This window comes from Erigeron canadensis, chromosome 8 (assembly GCF_010389155.1).
Source record: "Erigeron canadensis isolate Cc75 chromosome 8, C_canadensis_v1, whole genome shotgun sequence".
Taxonomy (NCBI): Eukaryota; Viridiplantae; Streptophyta; class Magnoliopsida; order Asterales; family Asteraceae; genus Erigeron; species Erigeron canadensis.
The window spans coordinates 48,198,978-48,219,984 of NC_057768.1; the positions used below are offsets into that span (position 1 = coordinate 48,198,978).

The 21,007-nt window shown below is 33.9% G+C and overlaps 3 protein-coding genes and 1 pseudogene across 3 annotated transcripts; 2 read left to right on the top strand and 2 right to left on the bottom strand.

Annotated features, from left to right (window-relative positions):
• Positions 1–820: 820 nt before the first annotated feature.
• Positions 821–5,511, bottom strand: LOC122580324 (annotated as a pseudogene).
• Positions 5,512–11,020: 5,509 nt separating this feature from the next.
• Positions 11,021–13,100, top strand: LOC122578207 (B2 protein-like). The gene is made up of 5 exons (XM_043750116.1): positions 11,021–11,892; positions 12,173–12,273; positions 12,398–12,481; positions 12,591–12,701; positions 12,818–13,100. The coding sequence occupies exons 1-5, from the start codon at positions 11,226–11,228 to the stop codon at positions 12,857–12,859; spliced, it is 1,005 nt and encodes a 334-aa protein (XP_043606051.1). The 5' UTR covers positions 11,021–11,225; the 3' UTR covers positions 12,860–13,100.
• An 887-nt stretch (positions 13,101–13,987) lies between these two features.
• LOC122611378 (uncharacterized protein At3g28850) lies at positions 13,988–15,395 on the bottom strand. Its single transcript, XM_043784400.1, has one exon. The coding sequence runs from the start codon at positions 15,300–15,302 to the stop codon at positions 14,190–14,192; it is 1,113 nt and encodes a 370-aa protein (XP_043640335.1). The 5' UTR covers positions 15,303–15,395; the 3' UTR covers positions 13,988–14,189.
• A 3,061-nt stretch (positions 15,396–18,456) lies between these two features.
• LOC122578503 lies at positions 18,457–20,963 on the top strand. The gene is made up of 2 exons (XM_043750476.1): positions 18,457–18,557; positions 19,596–20,963. Exon 2 carries the CDS (start codon positions 19,811–19,813, stop codon positions 20,147–20,149), a length of 339 nt encoding a protein of 112 aa, XP_043606411.1. The 5' UTR covers positions 18,457–18,557; positions 19,596–19,810; the 3' UTR covers positions 20,150–20,963.
• The last annotated feature ends 44 nt before the right edge of the window (positions 20,964–21,007 follow it).

Genomic DNA, 21,007 nt, shown 5'->3' on the forward strand with positions numbered 1-21,007 from the left:
ATGAAATTAAGAAGATATGACTTAATTAGCGTCTCTGAAATAGTTTTAGTTAAAGAATGTATCCATAGACATAGGGGATTAATTATTATGCGAGTAAAAGAAAAGCAAAAGAGGGATTCAATTAGGACAAAAATGATGACTTTATCTATGTTGTATTCATTGGAAAGAACAAGGAAGGAGTTACAAAGGTTAATTGTATATATTATTAATGACTTAATAATTATAGCCTCTCTGATGTCAATATCAAGTAGTCTTGCTTCGTCAAGATTTAATGATGTTTTTTATGGTTTGGATTAAGACCTTAATCTTGATTATACATTCACTGAAAGCAGAAAGGCGATCTAATGAAAGCAACAACTTTTATAATTCATTCCAGCTGGAAAAAAATAATTATAAGATTAATCAACTTGCAAGTGGACTTGTTTAATTCTCTTCATTTCCTAGATGTTTTTTGTTTGGAGAAACTAATTTAATCTTAATGTTGCTAGTGACGATACAAATGACGTTTAATTTCAAGAATTAACAATGATAACCCAAAGATTATTAGCTAATGACTTTATGCTTGCACTTATCAGGCCAACAACTGGTGACAGTTTCATGTTAAATGAAAAGTTTGTTTAATAACTTTTAAATCTAAAGTGCTTCAAAAGACATTCAGTGGTCCACTTGTGCCACTTTATGTGTTTTTAGGTCCAAGAAAGAAGCCTTGAATAAGATCTGATGAAGGTGCCATCAGTTCATGGATAATCTTGACTTAACTTGATCTTATAATATACATTAACTGAAGTTCCATGATAAAAACAGAATTTTATGTGCTTGTTCAAGGAGCGAAAGCAACCACAGAATTGTGCCCTCCAAATCCGAATGAGTTTGAGATGGCTGCAGTAAAGACACTACAAGCTAAAATACATATTATAGGAACAGTTTGTTATGGCATAACATTAAGGCGCTTAGATATTTTGTTCGAAGAAAACTGTTTTTAATAACGATATGCACTACGATTACATACCCACGTTGACTTCATGCTGTTTTTTCACATTCGGGACAGTATCTATATCTACTTGAGGCTCCAAGTTCTGCATAGATGAACAATCTTTTGTTAATAATCAGGAAGTGTAGAACTCAAATGCATGGATTAGTAGATGAAATAGCTAAAAAGGTATATAAAATTTGAATATGGTACATCTTGATTAATCGTGGGGTGTAGCCAACCGGTGGTGATTGCTTTTATGCACACAATGGCTTCCAATCCACCAGCAGCTCCAAGACCATGTCCGATCATTGACTAATAAAAATTAAACATGAAAAATGAACATTTCGTTAGATTTATAATTACATCTTGATCAAAAGAAAGCAGTCGAAGGTTTCTTGCCTATTGATCTTAATTACGATGTATCCTTGAAGATCTTTTTAATGGCAATAACTTCAGCCAAATCGCCAGCTAAGGTTGATGTTGCATGACAAATCACATAGTTCACCTGCATACTTATAAAGTTTGGGTTTGTTTTAATATTTAAGGTGCATTGTGTTATAAAGAGTAAGTTCTAGAAGCATATATGACCTCTTCGGGTGAAACGCCAGCATTTTCTAAGCATTTGGTGATGCAAGAAGAAATTCCAAGCCCATCTATGCGAGGATCAGTCATGTGATGAGCATCACAGGTTATTCCACCTCCTAGGTACTCAGCAATAATGTTGACTCCTCTTTTGGTTGCATGCTCCAAACTTTCCATGAGCTGTCAAGAATTCGAGTTCTTTCAAAATACAATGCTAGCTTATCACATTGAGAAGTTAAGTGGGAATACATTCCCATACTGATTCTAAACCAACTGAAGAGATACTTAGACATTTGTGAGCTAAGAACATTTCAAAACGTAACAAACAACCTTCAAAGACAGACCATCTCACATATTGGGCTTGACGGGCAACCCAAATTCGGATTCCCTATGTTTCAAGATTTTTGTTAATCATTATTTTAGTTTAAATGTTAATCACATGAACTTGAGGTTTTATGCAAATTATGTGCAATCTAAGTTGAAAATTTCACTATAGTAGACAAGTTCCGAATTAGTCAAACCTATCCGAATAGCAGCATCCTCTCTAGAAAGACCATTATACTCCATATGCCCATGGACTTTGTCTTAAAACTGTATGCTAGAACCCATAATATCTTGGTTTCATACGTGTGTGTGTGGCCAACTTTGGGCTGGATTTCATAACCCAACTGATTCTTGCAAAAGTTTATTGGTCATATTTGAAGGGCCCAACACAGTCGTTTCTTAGATTTTGCTGAACACTTTTAGCAACACATTGTATGGTTATCTGTTCTGGCAAAAGTGTATTGGTCATATGGTTATGATTGACTTTTGACTATATATATACATAAATAGTGAAAAAGTAACTATAAAAATGGTTGTTAAGTTGTTAACCATAAAGCCTTAAGACTACTTTTAGAGTTAAGTTGCATACCAGGACACCTGCACCTTCACCTATATATAACAAAACCATCGCGCTCTTGGTGCCAAGGTCGAGAAGCCTTGTGAGGTGCCTCATTTCTATGGGACAAGGCCCTACAAGCTATAAACCCGCCAACTCCAGTAGGATTAACAGCAGCCTCGGTTCCACCAACTACCATAATATCTCTTCAGTCTTACGGCTTTGGTAATGATGTTAACGCATTTTATGAAAAACTATATATTAGAGTTTCTTAGTTGCACAAGCTGTTGAAATAGAGTAGTTAGGCCCTATTAAGCCCATATCTATTGCTAATAATGCAGATCCCATGTTGGTAATTGTGTAAGGAATGAAAAATGGAGTTATTTTCTTAAATCCCTTCTCCATGCCGTTGCTGAATGTTGCCATGCCTCCCATCCCTGATCCTACAAGAACTCCTATCCTCGTTCGGTCCATCTGTTACATACAGTTCTTATATGATAAAATGATCCTATTTACGTAGTGGTTGCAAAATGGGGGAATCGGGAGTGTGCGTAATGGATTGGGTCAGGGTGACCCGTAACAATTTTCCGATAGTATTTCTATATATAGCGAGTGAATGTAACTTATGATTAATTCTTTATTATTATTTTCCATATAATCAATTTCTTTGAGCACAGTGATTTTACTAGGACGAGCTAGTAGGAGGCTAGGAGATGCACAATTCCTCCAACTAACACAACTTCTTGTTTAATTTTCATTCTAAAGGTTAAATCAACATTATTTTCTTTAATCGGTCTCTCCCAATCAAGCAACCAACCGGCCCCATTAATGTCAAATCCTAGCTACCCACAAAGTGAGTTAAGGTACTTTATCATGTTTTACATATACATTTCGGAAATTATTAATGCGTTTGCTACTCAACTTCCATTTCCTCTCTTATAAAAAGAAGTCCCCATATGAGCTAATAGAATCGAATATAGCAACTAAACGGTTAGAAATAGAAAAATGTGGTGTTAAATCATAATTAGAGTTCCATTTTCATAATTCATTGAAAGTTCAAAGAGTAAATGTAATTAGATAATCCATGTATAAATACCCCTCTAAATTCTCCATTTATCACCAAACCTTTTCATAATCTACATATATAATATTGTTGATATCTCCTCACTCTCTAATCTGTAACAACCACTTCACATATTTATACAATTATACCTCAACACATATTACTCAAAAAACCTCCATTAAAGCACAATTCAAGCTTAAATTCATTAATGCCTTGGATACCAATTGTTATTAACGAATTTGAGGAATTTGAGCTTGAATTGTGATTTAATAGAGGTTTTGTGAGTAATGTGTGTTTAGGTGTAAGTATGCGAAGTGGTGCTTATAGATTAGAGAGTGAGAGGATTCAACAAATTGTATGTGTAGATTATTGAATGCTTGGTATCAAATGAAGAAGTTAAGGGTATTTATACATTGATTTCCTAATTACAACTAAACCCTTTATATTTTCATAGACACGTAAATGAAACTGAAATTACAACTAAACACCATTTATTTTGATTTCGAACTTACGTAGGCCCAAGTATTTTACGTAGGCCCAAGTATTGAAGATCAAGTCATTTTGTATTTAGAAAGTCAAGACAAAAAGAGGTTTTCCCTAAAATGGTCATAACGTTTGCTACAGAGTTCCGATTTCGACGTATGACCAGTCGAAACGACCGTTGGAAAGAGGAGCATCAAGCTACAAACCGCTAAAGGGTCAGTCTTTGGGCCCAAGAACGCTATTTTCCATGAGTTATGGGCCTTTTTATTAGTTTTTCGGGTTTTTTTGGACTTTGTTTTTGTTATAACTTTCGGACCGCTTGTGTTTTAGGTCCCATTCGAATTTTACAGCTTTATTTATATCATTGTAATAATCATGGGAAAGTGATCGGACTTTGATAAATCAAAAATTCATTTTTCCCTACACATGTATGTGTTTGTGTGAAAATTCTTAGTTTTTCGGTATTCAATTTGAATCAACGAAAATTTAGACAAATTGTTTCTGGGCATTCTTAGCATCACCAGATTCAATTATCTATTTCGTATACGTCTGCGTCACTAACATAAATCCATTCAGAGGCAAGATACCTGATTTGTCGCATTCAAGTAATATGGGGATTGGTAGACTTGTAGTACACATTGAGCTAAAGATTAGGAAAAGGTTGGTTATCAACTATTAATAATAAAAAGAAAGGATTATTACTTATAGATGTAAGTAACTATGACAAAATGTCAATGTTATGTAAAGATCTCATAAACTGTTAATGTAATGTAATGAACTTTCAAATCCTGGTTATTGAATATACCTGGGTATATGTGTCAACCATATAAGCTGCCACATGTAATTTTTTAATTGGTCAAGTATATCCAATAATCGAGATTTAAAAGTTCTTTGATGACATAGACATTTTACAAGATTTTAACATAACATAGACATTTTGTCATAGTTAGTTATATCTATAGGTAATAATCACTAAAAAGAACAGACATTTTCAAGAACTTGTTGGCAAAGATGGGAATATCAAGCTAGGGCTTTTCTGCCAGCAACCAAACAATACCTCCAGCAATCATCAAGGCGGCGATCATTTTTCCCATCAATATAACCTACCCAGGAAAAGTGCCGAATCTGGCCAGCGAAACGAACAGTAAAGTTGGAAGCGTCAAATCTGTCTATTAGGGTGATTCCACTTTGAATCTCTAATAGTTTTTCATAAAATGCGTTAACATCATTACCAAAAACCGAAACAACTCCCATTCCTGTAATGACAACCCTCTTTTTCGGGTCTTTTTCTCGTTTAGGAGATGATATAGTTGGTGCAGCCAAGGCCTTGATTGCTGCCGTCTTTGAAGCTGAGAATAGGCAGCATTGTATCAGAACATTACGCTTAAAAAAGTTAAACATAGTCCCAACAGATTAAAAAGATTACCAACCTTTAAAACCATCATATTGAAACATTGGAACTCCATTGTTTCCTAAATCTTTACTTTTTAAGATCAAACCAGAATAACAAGTAGCTGCAACACTTGCCATTACCAAATGCAAATTACAAAAAGAGGTGAATCTGAAATGCTGGTTTGTTCACAATCTTATTCTCAACCAAAATGCAAGAGATCAGCTAAATGACTTAAAACTAATAAACTTGAAACGTTGAGTATACTTGATGGCTAATGTTTCTGGCAGGGTAGTTGGGAACCCATTTTCGCATGTCTATTGGTCTTATAACATGAAATGAAGCCTTGCCATCTTACATGACTCCTAAAATACCAAGATTGTGTGATATGAATTACATATAAATATAAACGTAAATAAAATTTTACTAACCTGTACCCTGGACACACGCTATATATGCATTCAATGAACTTAAAATTTTCTAGAAAAAAATCAACAAATGCATTTGATATTCAATAACTTGATCTAAAAATGTATTTAATCGTCGTTAATTCAATATAATACTTATCATTAAGGTGCATTAAATAGTTGTACACTTACCATAAAATTTAAGGGGTGAGTTTTTGATATGAAAACATACAACTTTTTTATGCATATTAACTGAAGCCCACATTTAGCATTTTCCATTATTATAAAGTGAACCATAAATACATATTTTATAGAAATACTTGAGTGAATCAATGAACTTAAAGTTCATAGATTACACACTAGCTTGTGATGGTATCAATGTGTGCTAAACTTACAGGCTATACAAAAGTTCCAGGCTCAACTTATTTTTTATTCGATGTTTGTATCAACAAAGAAGAGATTTTTGATCGCTGGCATTGTCTTTGAATTAGTGATCTTGCTTTCTTAGTTGACGGCAGAGTAAGATTAAGTGGGAGAAAACTAATAAATTTAGGGGTGGCAAATGAGTCGGTTTGCGTTAGCAGGTTGAAAATACCCAACCCGAACCAGGTTTGATATGAAAGTCGGGTTAGAAAACTCAACTTTAGATCATGCTCCTCTTGCGAGAAGCGATCTCTATTATTAATGCCAACAGAAACTTTCATTCCAGCTATGTAGAAGAAATAGAGATATTTTCTTTTCTGTTGTTTAGTTAAGCACTTCTGCTTCAAAGTTATATAAATTATGATAATCGTCGCTGCTCATTGATCTGGCCCCTACTTGGAGGCTGTTTTTTTTTTGTAGCTGCACGAATGTAAATCCATAAGTTTTCACTTATTTACAGCTCACTGATTTTTTAAGTTATGGCGAAACCTGTAAATCTGTAATAGGTGAATCATAATGGCCCGGTTTTTTAATGGGTAAGTAGCCTAATAGGCTGCGAAACTAGTAAGTTGTAGAGTCTCTTCATGAGGCCCAGTTGGATTCAAGAATTACTTGCCTACCTTACCTAGAATAAGCAATCGTTGGATATAAAAATTGTGTCTTGTACAAAACTTTGTCGGTTCGGTTCGTTTTATTACTTTTAAACAAATGTTTTGGAATGAAATGTCGTCAGACATATATTAGACTTTGTATACGTTTGATAAGTTGAATAAAATCTCGCTAAGTTTGAAGTCGCAAAGTGGGCTAACTTCTTTCATCAATATGATTAACCTATAACTTATAATTGAAGAAAAAAATCTCTGTAAGTTTAAATTAAATTAAATAAATATATTACATTTTATAGTCTTTTATATATAGATATATTCTCACTAGAAAAAATGTATCATTTTCTCAAAATTTTTATGAAGGAACTAGAAGAAGAAAATTTAGAATGTAGTGAATTTCATTTCTCTTGAAATTGTTTGGTTAATTACCCTTGGATTATAACTTAGGTATTAAACCCACCTAGGGTGGTAAGTTGGAAAAGTTATTTTCATTCTTTTTAAAACTTAAAATTCATTCTTTTTAAATTTCATAAAAACATTTCATGTAAATAATTTCTTTTTATTCGATTCTTGCCCACTACTTTATGTTTTTGTTTATTTTAAAATATATTTATACTATACTAAAAAGGTATGAATTTACAAATACTTTATGTATGGAATGTACAAGTTCTTATAACACATAATAATTTTTACTATTTTTCATTTTAACCCCTTATACTTTTTATCTTTTAACTTTTGCCCTACATCAAAGTTTTTTTTATTTATTTTGTTGACACTAAATTTTTGGGTTCTCATGTTTTCATCAAATAACTTTCACATGGTGACGATTTTACTTTTAAATATTTGGTTTTGACTATTTTTATTCTTCTTTTTATATATATAACGTTTTTAAATTTGTTTCACATCAAAGTTTTCGTTTTTATTTTCTTGACACTAAATTTTTGGGTTCTTATGTTTTTATCAAATAACTTTCACATGATTACGATTTTTTTAAACGTATTTCTGACTATTTTTATCCATTGTTATATATATATATAACGTTTTTAAATTTACCCCACATCAAAGTTTTTGTTTTTATTTTCTAGACACTGAATTTTTGGTATCTCAAGTTTTCATCAAATAACTTTCACATGGTTATGATTTTACTTTTTAAATACTTGGTTATGACTATTTTTATCCGTCTTTATATATATATATATATAACGTTTTTAATATACAATAACTTTCATGTTACGTCTTAGGTTTATGTAACATTTAAAACATTACTATAGTTATTATTTATGTTTTTATACAAAAAGTCTATACAAATTTACTAGTCCTTTATACCTGAAATGTATAAGTTCTTATAGCATATAATATCTTTATCAATTTTCAAAACCCTTAAAGTTTCTATCTTTTAACTTTTGCCTTACATCAAAGTCTTCATTTTTGTGACACTAAACTTTTGGATTTTCGACAGACAACTTTCACACACGATTACGGATTTACTTTTAAATATTTGGTTTTGACTATATATATATATAACGTTTTTAATACTCGTATATAATAACTTTCATTATCGTTATGTCTTACGCTCATGTAACATTTAAAACATTAATATAGTTATTGTTTTTGTTTTTATACAAAAATGTCTATACAAATTTACAAGTCCTTTATGCCTAAAACGTACAAGTTCTTATAGCATATATAATGATTTTTACCAATATTTTATATCTTTTAACTTTTGCCCTACATCAAAGTTTCATTTTCGTGACACTAAACTTTTGGATTTTCATCAGACAACTTTCGCACAATTACGCATTTACTTTTAAACATTTGATTTTGATTATTTTCATCTATTTATTTATATAAATAGCGTTTCTAATATATATAATAACGTTTACCGTTATTACGCCTTACGTTCATATTATATTTAAAACATTAATGTAGTTATTGTTTATGTTTTTATACATATTATAACTCTTTTATATTTTTTTTTTATTGTTATTGCTACATATTTAATTGTCAAGTTCGAATATTTGACATAAATTTGGGTCTAAAATTTTTTTGTGTAGAAAACGTACCCTGCGGCAACGCGCGGCTAAACCAGTTTCTACGTAATTTGTTATATCCCTTGAGAACACGTACAAAATTTAGAAATGAGAAAGCGACTGCGGGCCTTTTATCTTAGCATGGAAGCAAAGAAACTGAGTCATAGAACTGTGTGTGAACACTTGAAAATCTACAAGTAAATGTTAAACTTTTTTTTATATTTATTTTATGGACTTGAACTTATGCTTTGTATCCTCAATTAGAGAGTTTTGCTAAAACCAACCTTTTGTACAAACCTATATAGTTCTTTTCCCTCGCTACCATTTGTATGTTACATTTGATAATGAAAACACCATATGGTTTCTAGAAGCTTACCTGAAGTTTGATTTTGAATCCAACTTTCACTATCCATTTAACTTTTGTTGAAGCAAGACACGTTCACTGCAACAAATATGTCATTTCCTCATATTTGTTTTTTCATATCTTTAAAAAGTGTGAAAATTTTTGTTAATTTATTCACATTTAAAACTGTGTAGAAATAATTTACATTTCAGTGTGAAAAAACTTAAAAAATCACAATATTTACATACTTATACATGTGGAAAATAAAATTCACACTTTGAAGTATATAGAAATATATCAATTGTTCACATTTAAAAGTGTAAAAGTTAATTTTTAACACTTATTTTCTTCACACATGTAGGGTGTGAAGAAATCATATATTACAAATTGACTTTCACACTTTTAAGTGTGAAAAAATTATAATTTTTGAAATTTATACACACTTCTAAATATAACTTTTTTTCTACACATTTTTATATGTGATTAAATTTATAAATTTGTTCACATTTATTATAACAAAGTATAAACAAATGAATTTTTTTAAAAGTGGTTATACTATTATACTCTTACATAATTTATATCCAAACCATTTGTAATATTCCTCCGTCATACATATATCTAATAACATGCATGTAGAAAGCTAGTACTCCGTAGATACCAATAACAAAAACATCAATAATCCACACTCTATAAGACTATCTGCATCAGTTCAGGATATCCTTCTAACAAATATCCTAATCAACATGCTACGTCAGCTTTTCATCCATCCTTCCCACAAACACTTTTTATCCACAACAATAATATATTCATCCTTCTTACAAACAACCATATAAATTCCAAAGTAACTTTTGTTTTTTACCTTTATGTCTTTTCATCCTTCACAATCCTTCTGTACAAACAACCATCGATGGACATCTTCCATGTCACCACCCACATCAATAGTCTTCCTACAAACATCCTCCATGTCACCACAAATTTCCTATGAACATCCTTGTTGTGGATGGTCTAATCTCTTATTTTATTTTTCAAAATTCACAATTATTTTAACCGAAACAAAAGTAAACAAAATATGTTTAATGGAAAATGCTAAATACAGCCTTAAGGGTTGTATTTAACGTGCATAAAAAAACTTGTACCTTCCATATTAAAAGTCCGTCCCTGATTTTCATGGTAAATGTACAAACAATTTATGCACCTTAAACACAGCTTTAAGGGCTGTATTTAGCAAATCCCATGTTTAATTGCGTCATGTAATTTGACTAAACATGTTATAATAAACTATCTTAGAATGGTTAGAATTAAAATCTGTAATAACTTTTTTTTTTTATAACATTCAATAGATACACGTTTACTATATTCTTCTACACACTTACCCTACCAGGATTATATATATTTTGTACAAGGATTATATATATTTTATATCTTCTAGTATCACTTTCGACGTGTGATTGATTAGCCAATAATCATTATCACACATATTAACATTTTAACAAAACAGAGACATTTTACCAACCCATAAGTTTTTAGGGACTATAATTGTATCTACAATCAAAAATGAAAGCATATGTGTCCCTATCAAAGAAAACTTCCTTCTTCAGCTTTCTTCCACCTCTACGCGTTTTTGTGACATCATTTCCTCAATTACATCTCTTTCTTAATCGCATTAACACATCCATTAAACACATTTATATGAATTTCAAAACACTTTGAATATTTCATCACTAAACACAGTTCCTAGAAATTTCCTCAATACTTATATATATCTTTCATCTACACTTCACCTCACTTGACATTCACAACCTCACTCAAATACGAGTACTTCTTAGAAAATCAGTGAGCTTTTTTCATCTGGGATTCAATTATTTTATCGAAATTTTCAAATTCACAATCTTTTTTCGTCTGGGTATCAATCTTTTTTGATAAAAAGTTCAAGAATCACTTTTTTTTTATCCGGGGCTCAAGTTGTTTTTTCTTTTTTTTTGCTAACAGACTCGGATTTATAACGTTTTTTCCATCTGGGTATTAATAAAGTTGCAATCTTTAAGCATGGAGAACAACAATGAATCATCTTTTTGGCAATTCAGTGATCAACTTCGTGTGCAAAGCAACAATCTTTCAAATCTTTCTCTTAACGATTCAATTTGGAGCAATTCCTACGTGTCAAAACGGCCGGAAAAAGATCGCCGGAATTTTGACATCCGTGTCGGCGGTGGCGTCACGAATCCCGCAGCTGGAAACATCAATTCAGGCCCGTCAGCAAATACAAACTTTAATGGGTTCAACTTTGATTGGAAGATCGGGTCATCTGGTGTATTCGGGTCAAGTAATCAAAACCTAAACCCGGTTGGCGATTTTGGGATTAATGGTGGATTTAATAAAGGGATTTATACAAAACCCAGTTTGAATATTGATCAAAATCTTAATCAAAGTTTTAAACAGAATTATAATCAGATCAGTAACAGTAAAGTGGTAAATGGTAAAAATGGAGATGATAAACAAGGTAATAATTTTGGAAGTAAGCATGGGAAGAATAAAAAGAACAGTAATAATAATAATAATAATGGTGAAAAAGATGGCAGTAAAAACAGTGTGGATAAGAGGTTCAAGACATTGCCACCTTCAGAATCTTTGCCTAGAAATGAAACTGTTGGTGGTTACATTTTTGTTTGCAACAATGACACTATGCAAGAAAATCTTCAAAGGCAGCTCTTTGGTAAGTTAATTACTCTCTGATTTTGTGTATGTAAATACATATTATATCTATATCTACTGGATGTTAGATGTATTGAAACTTTAGTGAAGTAGTTTGCATGTTTTTCTTGTTAATCGTCTTATTTGGATTGACTTGGTAAAAAGTACGGGTAATTAGCAAAAGAGGGCAAAAAGGCTCATGATCTATCAAACTATCAACTTTGATGATTAACTAGCTAGCAATGTTGAATTTTAATTAGTGGCTAATATACTCATTAATTTTTGATTGTCATATATGGCAGGTTTACCACCTCGTTATCGCGACTCAGTGAGGCAAATCACACCTGGTTTACCTCTTTTTCTCTACAATTATTCGACTCACCAACTTCATGGAGTTTTTGAGGTATTCACAGTTGTTATTCTTTCTTTAACATGATTCATGTTTTAGTTTTATTCTACCATTATTTCACTTAATTACCAACTTTAGGGCGCTGATTAACATTGGAAATTATCTATATTATATACAGGCTGCAAGCTTTGGGGGTACTAACATTGATCCATTGGCCTGGGAGGACAAGAAAAACCAAGGCGAATCTCGCTTTCCTGCTCAGGTAACAACCTTTGTTCATCAGTAGTAAAAAACTGTCACCTAGTGACGACTTATCTAAACAACCAAATGCTTTGTTGCTAACCTTCTTGGTACATGGTTGTTGATTATAGGTGCGAGTCTTGACAAGGAACGTTTACGAGCCATTAGAAGAGGACTCTTTCAGGCCAATACTTCACCATTATGATGGGCCTAAGTTCCGCCTTGAGCTCAACATTCCTGAGGTATGTACCTAGATATATCGATTTACTTATCCTAATTGGCCACGTACATCAAAACATGTACATTTGAAACACCGAGAACCAACAATGTTCATGTTTTTGTTTATTTTGGTATGTAGGCTATCTCACTTTTGGACATATTTGAAGAGAAGAAAAACTAAAGGGCATTGGCACAGAGGTTTTCCAAAATACACATGGAAAACATACACAAAATGATACAAAGTTTTGTGTGCGCGCTATATCATAGTAGAAAGTTTTTTTAGTCGAGGATAGAATTAATATATGGTTAGTTATCTATAGTGAGCTAAGCGTGGGATATAAGACGTGTGTAAACTTCGGGTTGTAAATATGTTACACATGGAATGTTGCTACAATAATAATAAACAAAACTTGTTACTTCAATTCTTGATCTTATTATTATGATAACTATTGACCATATAGATTTGTATAGCGCTATATCATTGTAACCAAACATCCAAAACCTGGTTTTTCTCGTGCGACCTAGCTATGACAGACCAGCTGCAACTTTTTTTTTGCAAAGTGTCATATATTAAAAGTTTTTCATCTTTAATGACGCAAAAAATATAATCAGCTAAGGTATCATGTCACCATCAAAGTTTAACTTGAACTTGTAAAAGTAGAGCGTTCAGGACATTCTAAAGGTACATATTAATTAACGTTTTGTAGAAGTACAGCTTTAGCTTTATTAGCTGGATGAGGTTTTATTGATCTGTTTAAATTACTTGGAGAAGGTCTATCTGGGCATTCCCCTTTCATGGGCATTTCTGAACATTTTCTTTAGCCACCACAAGACTTTTATTCGGTGAAATTTGAACTTGAGTTCTCATATCTGGCCGGACATTAGCAGGTCTAACGGTGGTTATTTTTATCCGGTGAAATTTGTGGTTGTAAATTATTGTAACCAGCTGCCTATCCAGAAAGTTATCCGGACTCCGATACGTACATTCTTTTCTAAATTTTTCTTAGTCATCGTCGTTTATTAGTTGATGATCCATTCAATTGGAAAAGGTCCCCTCCTGTGGATCATTCCCAAGTGTCCATTAATTAGGAACTTATACGATTAGCTAGAGTGGCGAATTGTGCAAATTCTTAACTTAGTTAAGCAAATTAAACAAGATAAACATGTCTGGTCGCGTCATCAATATGTACGTAGTATAGTGTATGTATGTATTCGATTTCACTTTGCATCCTTCACATATAAGATTTGTAACAAATTGAACGATAACTTCTTAATTAGAGCAAAATTATACATATTCACAAAACTACTGTACTAAAAATTTGAGATCATTGTATCATTCAAAAACACACGTACGTACGTCTTATATATTGTCTTTCTATCTTAGAAAAACATACAAACCCGAAAGACAAAGGGCGTACAACAAAAGTACAATGGTGATTGAATTCGTTCTTCACAAATCCGGCCAAAAATACTCGAATATCGAGATCCATTTTCATCCAGAGCCACGCGTCTTATGAACACATAGGGCAATACATCAACCCGTTTTCGTTACATTCAGGACATCTTTCTTTTTCTTTCTTACCATCCACCACGATCTTGCAACTCCCTCCGCATTCCAAACATGGCACGAACCTTGCACCGCCACACCCTTCACACGCTTGCCTTCCGACTTGTTTCTCGATCCCAACTCGACTCAGTATCCTCCTGAGTCGACCCGTCTCATTTAGTCCAACAATCTCATCTACTCCACCAATATACCTACCTTTAACAAACATCCTAGGTACATTCACCAACTCACCAAGCAAATCTTTTAACTGAGCCCGAAACTCGCCATGTAACGAAATGTCCCGTTCTTCATACAAAAACCCATGGAGCTCCATAATAGACCTGACCCGGTTACAATCCTCATACGTCCTCCGGATCCCACCCAACGAAGTCGAATAAATTACCACTTTATCCGACCCGCCCGGTGGGCAAATTTCTGGGTAATCCTCAAGTGGGTCCCTCTTCATAAAAAGTGGTGGCAAACCTTGTTTCTCTCTTTCCTCTTGATCTCGTAGCAAAAACGGGTTTTCTCTCAAAGACTTGTACCCCTCAATAACCGGGGGAGGTACCATACCCGACCCGGATTCAGTACCCGGATCGGATCTTTTCAACCGGGCACCAAACTTGCTTAACTCGTTCATGGACTCTGTTTTTTTCAGCACGGGTGTTGGTTTATTTGCTGCCTTTGTTTTGTTTTCGAGTTCTTCAAGAGTATGAAAAGAGAAGCTCCTACGTTTAACCTTCTTCAGTGGCGCCGGCGGTGTAGCTTCCGGCGTTGGAACAGGCTGAACCGGTGCCGGAGAGTTTAAAGTGGGCTTCAAGTTTTCTAGCTCCTTACTAACTTCATCCCATGAACGTGGAGCATCTTCATTATTATCAAGTTTATCGAGTATTGGTTTTGGTAAGTTAGTGACGACTGGCTTTTCGGGTGAGTCCGGGGGCGATTTTTCGTCGGTTTTTTCTTCCAACAACCATGGTTCTTTGATGCTGTTGATATCGAAAACGGCAAAACTGGTGGCTGCCGGACGGTACACGTCCACTGTTCCGACGTCAACTTGTTTAGAGGAAGCACAACCCATAATAATGATTGAATAATTGTTTGGAAATTAAATGAGATAATTAGTTATATAGTAGTACCTAGTAATAGCTAGGAAGAAGAAATACGAATATATGTATGTATGTATGTATATATATATATTTGTGTGTGTGGCTTAGATGGAATTACCGTTTATCTAATTGGATTTTTGGTGTTATATTGCATGGGGACTTATTGTTATTTTGTGGTGTGTGAGCCTTTGTAAATGTGTCGCGGTCCCAAAATTTGGGTCACGTTACGTTGTGGACTGTAAGTTGACATCGTGCTTCTTTATACGCCTTAAATTATGTTTCATTTTTTCTAAGCTATGAAAAATGAATTTCGAACAATTTGTGTTCTATTTTGTTGGAGTATGTTGTACCAACGAATCACAATATAATTATAATTAGTAGTAGATTGTATATGATTAGAGTAGATAATATAATACGAGTAATTAAGTGTACAAAAAGAATAGTGTTTGGTCGATACATGTGTTCATTTTAATATTTTATAGCAAGATTTTTGACACACACACAGTTTAGCTTGTTAGGTCGCTCGTAGTAGCACTTGAACGAACTCGTCCAAGTGGTCTTCCTCCTCGTCCAAAATGGATGTTAATGCTAGGCGCCGCTTCTTGCTCGTCGAAAAAGAGGTTGTTCGGTTTAATTTTAAGAATGGGTTGCACGAGAGAAGTGGGGCCGGAAGAGAGAGATTGGGAGAGAGAGGTGGAGTTTTTTAATGTTTTTTGAGGGGTAGTTCTTGTAGAGGGAAAAATTGACATAGCAGTGAGGAGGAGGTAAGGAAGAGATTTAGGAAGGAGTCTTATTAAGAGAGGCCCTACGTAGCTCTTATCAAAGGGAACACATCCCAGTATTATATGTTGTACATATATATATATATATATATGAAGTTTGTTCATTTGAGTCCTGATTTTTCTTTGGAAACTAGGGGACAAATCTAGACCATTAGATTATCCCTTCAAAAATAAATCCCCACCCTTTATTTCCCTTCCCCTTGTCTTCTTCCTCCCACCAAACACAGACACAGACACACACACACACACACTATGACTCTCTCTCTCCCCCGCTTTTCCGGCAACCACTCTCCGGCGACGGGATCTTGAACCACCGCCATATCCACCTTTATCTCTGACCGGCGACAGCGACCAACTCCTCCTCCTTCTTCTCCGGCGATACAACCGTCGGAAAATGCAACAAACTTCGCCGGAAAACTTCAAACGCCGATATATCCTTCGTTCCTTCGAATTAGAACATCACACTTCTACCAAAACACTCACAATCACACCGCGAACAAACCCTGACCAGAAATTAATCCGATCTATACTCGCCGGAAAACTTGAAAAACTCACCGGAAAAATTAAAAACACTATAGCTGTGTTGTTTCTTCGAATTAATGCATGAAACTTGTACCAAAACACTCAGAAACACATTCCGCACAAACCCTATTCAATAAACACTGTTTTTGAGCTTGCCGGAAAAATCAGTGTCGCCGGAAAAATCAGAATCCACCATCTCTTGGATCGCCGCCCATCATTTCCATACCATTCCCGTATGCGTCCCTTGACGGTCAGTTTAGAACGGATAAGGGCCTCTGGCCCGTTCCGTATCCACCCGAAAACGAAATTGATTAGCCGGAGAAGATTCGACGACATTAGTGTCTTAGTGATTACCAATCAAGCTTGATTTGGCTTGACCAATCAAATATGATTAGAAAATGTCGCCGGAGTAATTCGCCAGAGTAATCAATCAAGCTTGATTGGCTTGACCAATCAAATATGATTGGACAATGTCGCCGGAGTAATCCTCCGGAGCCTGATTGGCTAGACCAATCAAATATGATTGCACAATCGCCGGAGTAATTCACCGGAGTAACCAATCATGTTTGATGGGATTTTGATGATGGTTGATCCAAGGGCTGAGATTAGTCCCTTGGTTTTCATCATTTTTAAAGGATCCATATGAATCCTATATATTTATTTATTTATTTATTTTTAATATATTGATTCGATCAGTACACTTTTATCCCTGTCCAAAGTTACTGAAAATTACATTCTACACTAAAATTTCTAACATTTTCTTTTATACACTGGTATAGAATAAAAATTCAATTGTGAGTTGATATGAGGGTATTTATGTAATCTAACTAAGTAGTGGTAGTTTAGAATTAATATAGTTTTGATTTAAGTGGACCAAGTCGAGCTTGTGAAGGACAAAACCGTGCAACCAAGATGGCAAACCAGACCCGTATGGAATTGAACCAGAAGTGCTACAAGCCTACAATTAATTGATCAATTATCGTTACGATCCTGTCCAAACAATTATCATTATTATTTTTATTAATAAAAAGTAAGCTTGAAGTAATGACACACCGTTAGTTCTTATTTTCTAATTTTTTTGATTAATTCTCTTTCGATGTACCCAATTTTGGATAGTTTCATAAATTCATGATAACCCTATATATGCCAAATCAATAATTATCAGAGACTAACAATTACCAAATTTATTGACCATCATTTCGTCCATAAACTAGTAAAGCTTACGTGATTTTGCCTCCTATGTCCAGTTGTCAATTCCTTTCCAAAACTTGCAAATGACACCCCAATAGTTATAACTTGTAAAATTACAAATGTATTCACGCAATGTACACTATATTTACCAAAAAATTTATACAGTACAGAGTATTATTTTTAGACACAACTGTTGGATTAGTGTGTACGTCATAACACAAAATTATACTACCGCTTACACACGAGCCTATTGGGTCACACACAATGAACATTTAGATACCCGGATATATGTATATTATATACATATATATAATCACTTTATTATTTAATCAATATAAAAAATTTGGATATCTTGAGATGCAATGTATCAAATCTTTGTATGGGCCATGCAGTATCACTTTGATATCTACATGTGGATTTCATATCTTGGATATTGATTTCTTTTTGCAAGTGGCTCGTTGAACTCGGCTATAAAAGGGTTGTATTTTGAGTCTAGCAGATATAGTTTCTTTTCTCTAGTATTCCAGGTATGCTAAGGATGAGAAATTACTCCCCTTTCTATTTGGTGTTCACGGCCATAACAAATAAAGTGTCAAACTAGGAGTTTGGCTCTTGGTGATTAAGGTCTAGCAACCTTCGGGTATTGTTTGAGGTGTTCGTGTGGATCAACTGTAGAGATATTCATATTATTGAATATTGTTTTTGTCACACAAGATTTCATCTACTTGGAAGGTATTAAATCTAGTCTAACTATTATGACAACTATCATGGTGTAATTGGATACTGAAGGAAATATTAATCGTGTGCAAGTTTTATAAATAATACATGTTTGTATTTTTAGTCTTCCGCTACGTATATAAAATAAACTATTTAAAAAGTACACACGAGAGCTAATCTTTCCAACAACAACACACTTTTTTGTTTTCACGATCTCTAATTATGGATTCTGATTTTCAGTTTAAGTAAGCAAGCATACATTGTTTTGTATTATCCAACGTACAATAGTAGGTTCTTCTAACAGTGTCGTCTCAAGCTTTTTTGTGGCATTAAAACGACACCAATTTTAGAGGCTTTTTTCTAAAATCTCTAACAACCATACTCTTTTATCCGGACTCGGTACCATATAATATGTTATTAAACCTAATGCTTATAGGCTTTACCTAGGTCTCAAACTCTTGTAATTCCTAGTTAAGAAAGCATAAACCTGAGTTCAAAAAAATAATATTATCCTGGTCTAAGCGTTACTAAGTCAGATTAATTATCTCAAAACTGAAATTTATAAAACTTAAGAAAATGAAGTAAAGAACGTGTTCACAAGGTTAAACTGTTAACTGTGGACTAATTAAGGTTTGTGGTCTGCATTCTGCAAAATACAAATAGGAAGTATGTATAAAGCCAGATTCATTTGTTTATAAACTGTGGTCCAAATGGTTGATGCCATTATGAAAAACATTAATTTATATTTAATTAACCAACTGCTACATTAATTTATATGAACATGTTAGTGTCCTTTTTTAATCATTTATTCTGTCTAGGATCACTTAATTTGATGCTTTCGTAACGGTCTTGTCTCACAATTATACGACTAATTCAAAATTTCGAATATATACTTGGTTGTTTATGTTTTGTTTTCTACCTTCATTGTACTTCATACCCTATATATGTGCCTAGATCATTTCCATTTTTTCTAGTATAGCATACATATGGGAAATTGTGCTTTCAAAGGAGTTGATGCATGTCTTGACCCGATTCGGATCATGACACCCTCAGGTAAAGTATTAGAGTTTAATGGCCCGAAGCTAGTCTCAGAAGTCGTTAGTGACTTTCCGGGACATGGGATTTTCAAAAAAGATGAGTTGTTGTCGCCATTAGACAACCACGGGCTACTCATTGGTGGGCAATTCTACAATCTCTTTCCTCTAGCTTCAGATGAAAGGGACCAACCAGTCAGAGTATCAAGTGCTGCTGGATTTGACCCCGTTAGGATGTCCACGAGTTCAGTTGCATTGCAACTTGTGACAAAGAACTTATCAGACAAGTCAGGGTTTGAAGTATTGCCGCCACCTAGAAAGGGGGTCTGGAAAGTGAAACTAGTAATCAACACAAAACAGTTGGAGGAGATACTCTCAGAGGATGGGAACACTGAGGCGTTGATTGAACAGATGCGGGCGGCGGCGGCTAGCTCGATGAAAGTGATGCCACGGCGGAGTACTAGTTATTGGGGAATAAAATTGAAGCCGATTTTTTGCAATGTTACAGATAAAACGGTGGTTGATGACAGATCGTCACCAAAGTCAGTCACACCATTGTTGCAGCAGCAGTAGCCCAAATAAATTCTGTAGCAAAAGATAGAAGGAACTCCTTATTCCAGTTTTATGTGATACCACCTAGTAACCACTCTTGTGTTTGCTCATTATCTTTTAGATAAGCGATAAACAAACTCTCACACACACACATACACATTGGGCTATGTTTCAACTTAAATCTCAATGAGCTTATTTCAAGTTTTTTAAATAGAAACTATGAGCGTTATAACTAAATTCAGTTCCAGTAACCTATAACCTTCAGTGTTTTGTTCAGCTAAACCTTATAAATGTAATCAACTAAGTCTGAAAAGTTATTATGTACATAAACTTACAAAAGGTTTATTGTATACATGAACCCTGCTAATTTTCTATTGTATACCGAAACCGGCTAAAGGCTTGATGTGGGCTGGTTAAGTGCATGAAAATGTAATAAACTATGCTCAAAACGTTATTGTGTGCATGAACTTGCAATAAATATTTATTGTATCAAGATTTTTACAATTTCCACTTTTTTCTTTTTTTCATCTCCCACAACATCTCTCGGCGGCGGGGTGTAAAAGGAATTACTTGTTTGTCGGTTTCATGATGAAATACAGAAAAAGGAATATCAAAGAGAAGAAGAAAAAGCAAAAGACAGTAACAGTGGACGACCAACATCTCTCGGCGGCGGGGTGTAAAAAGAATTACTTGTTTGTCGGTTTCATGATGAAATACAGAAAAAGGAATATGTGCGGTGGTTTGACATCGTTTTTCATCAGTGATTGTGTTTGTTATTCATTTCTTTGACATCATCATCATCATCAAGATATAAGATCCGATTTTTTTTATAAAATTCTTATGGTTCTAAATTATGATGAATGTGTGTAGTTAGAACTA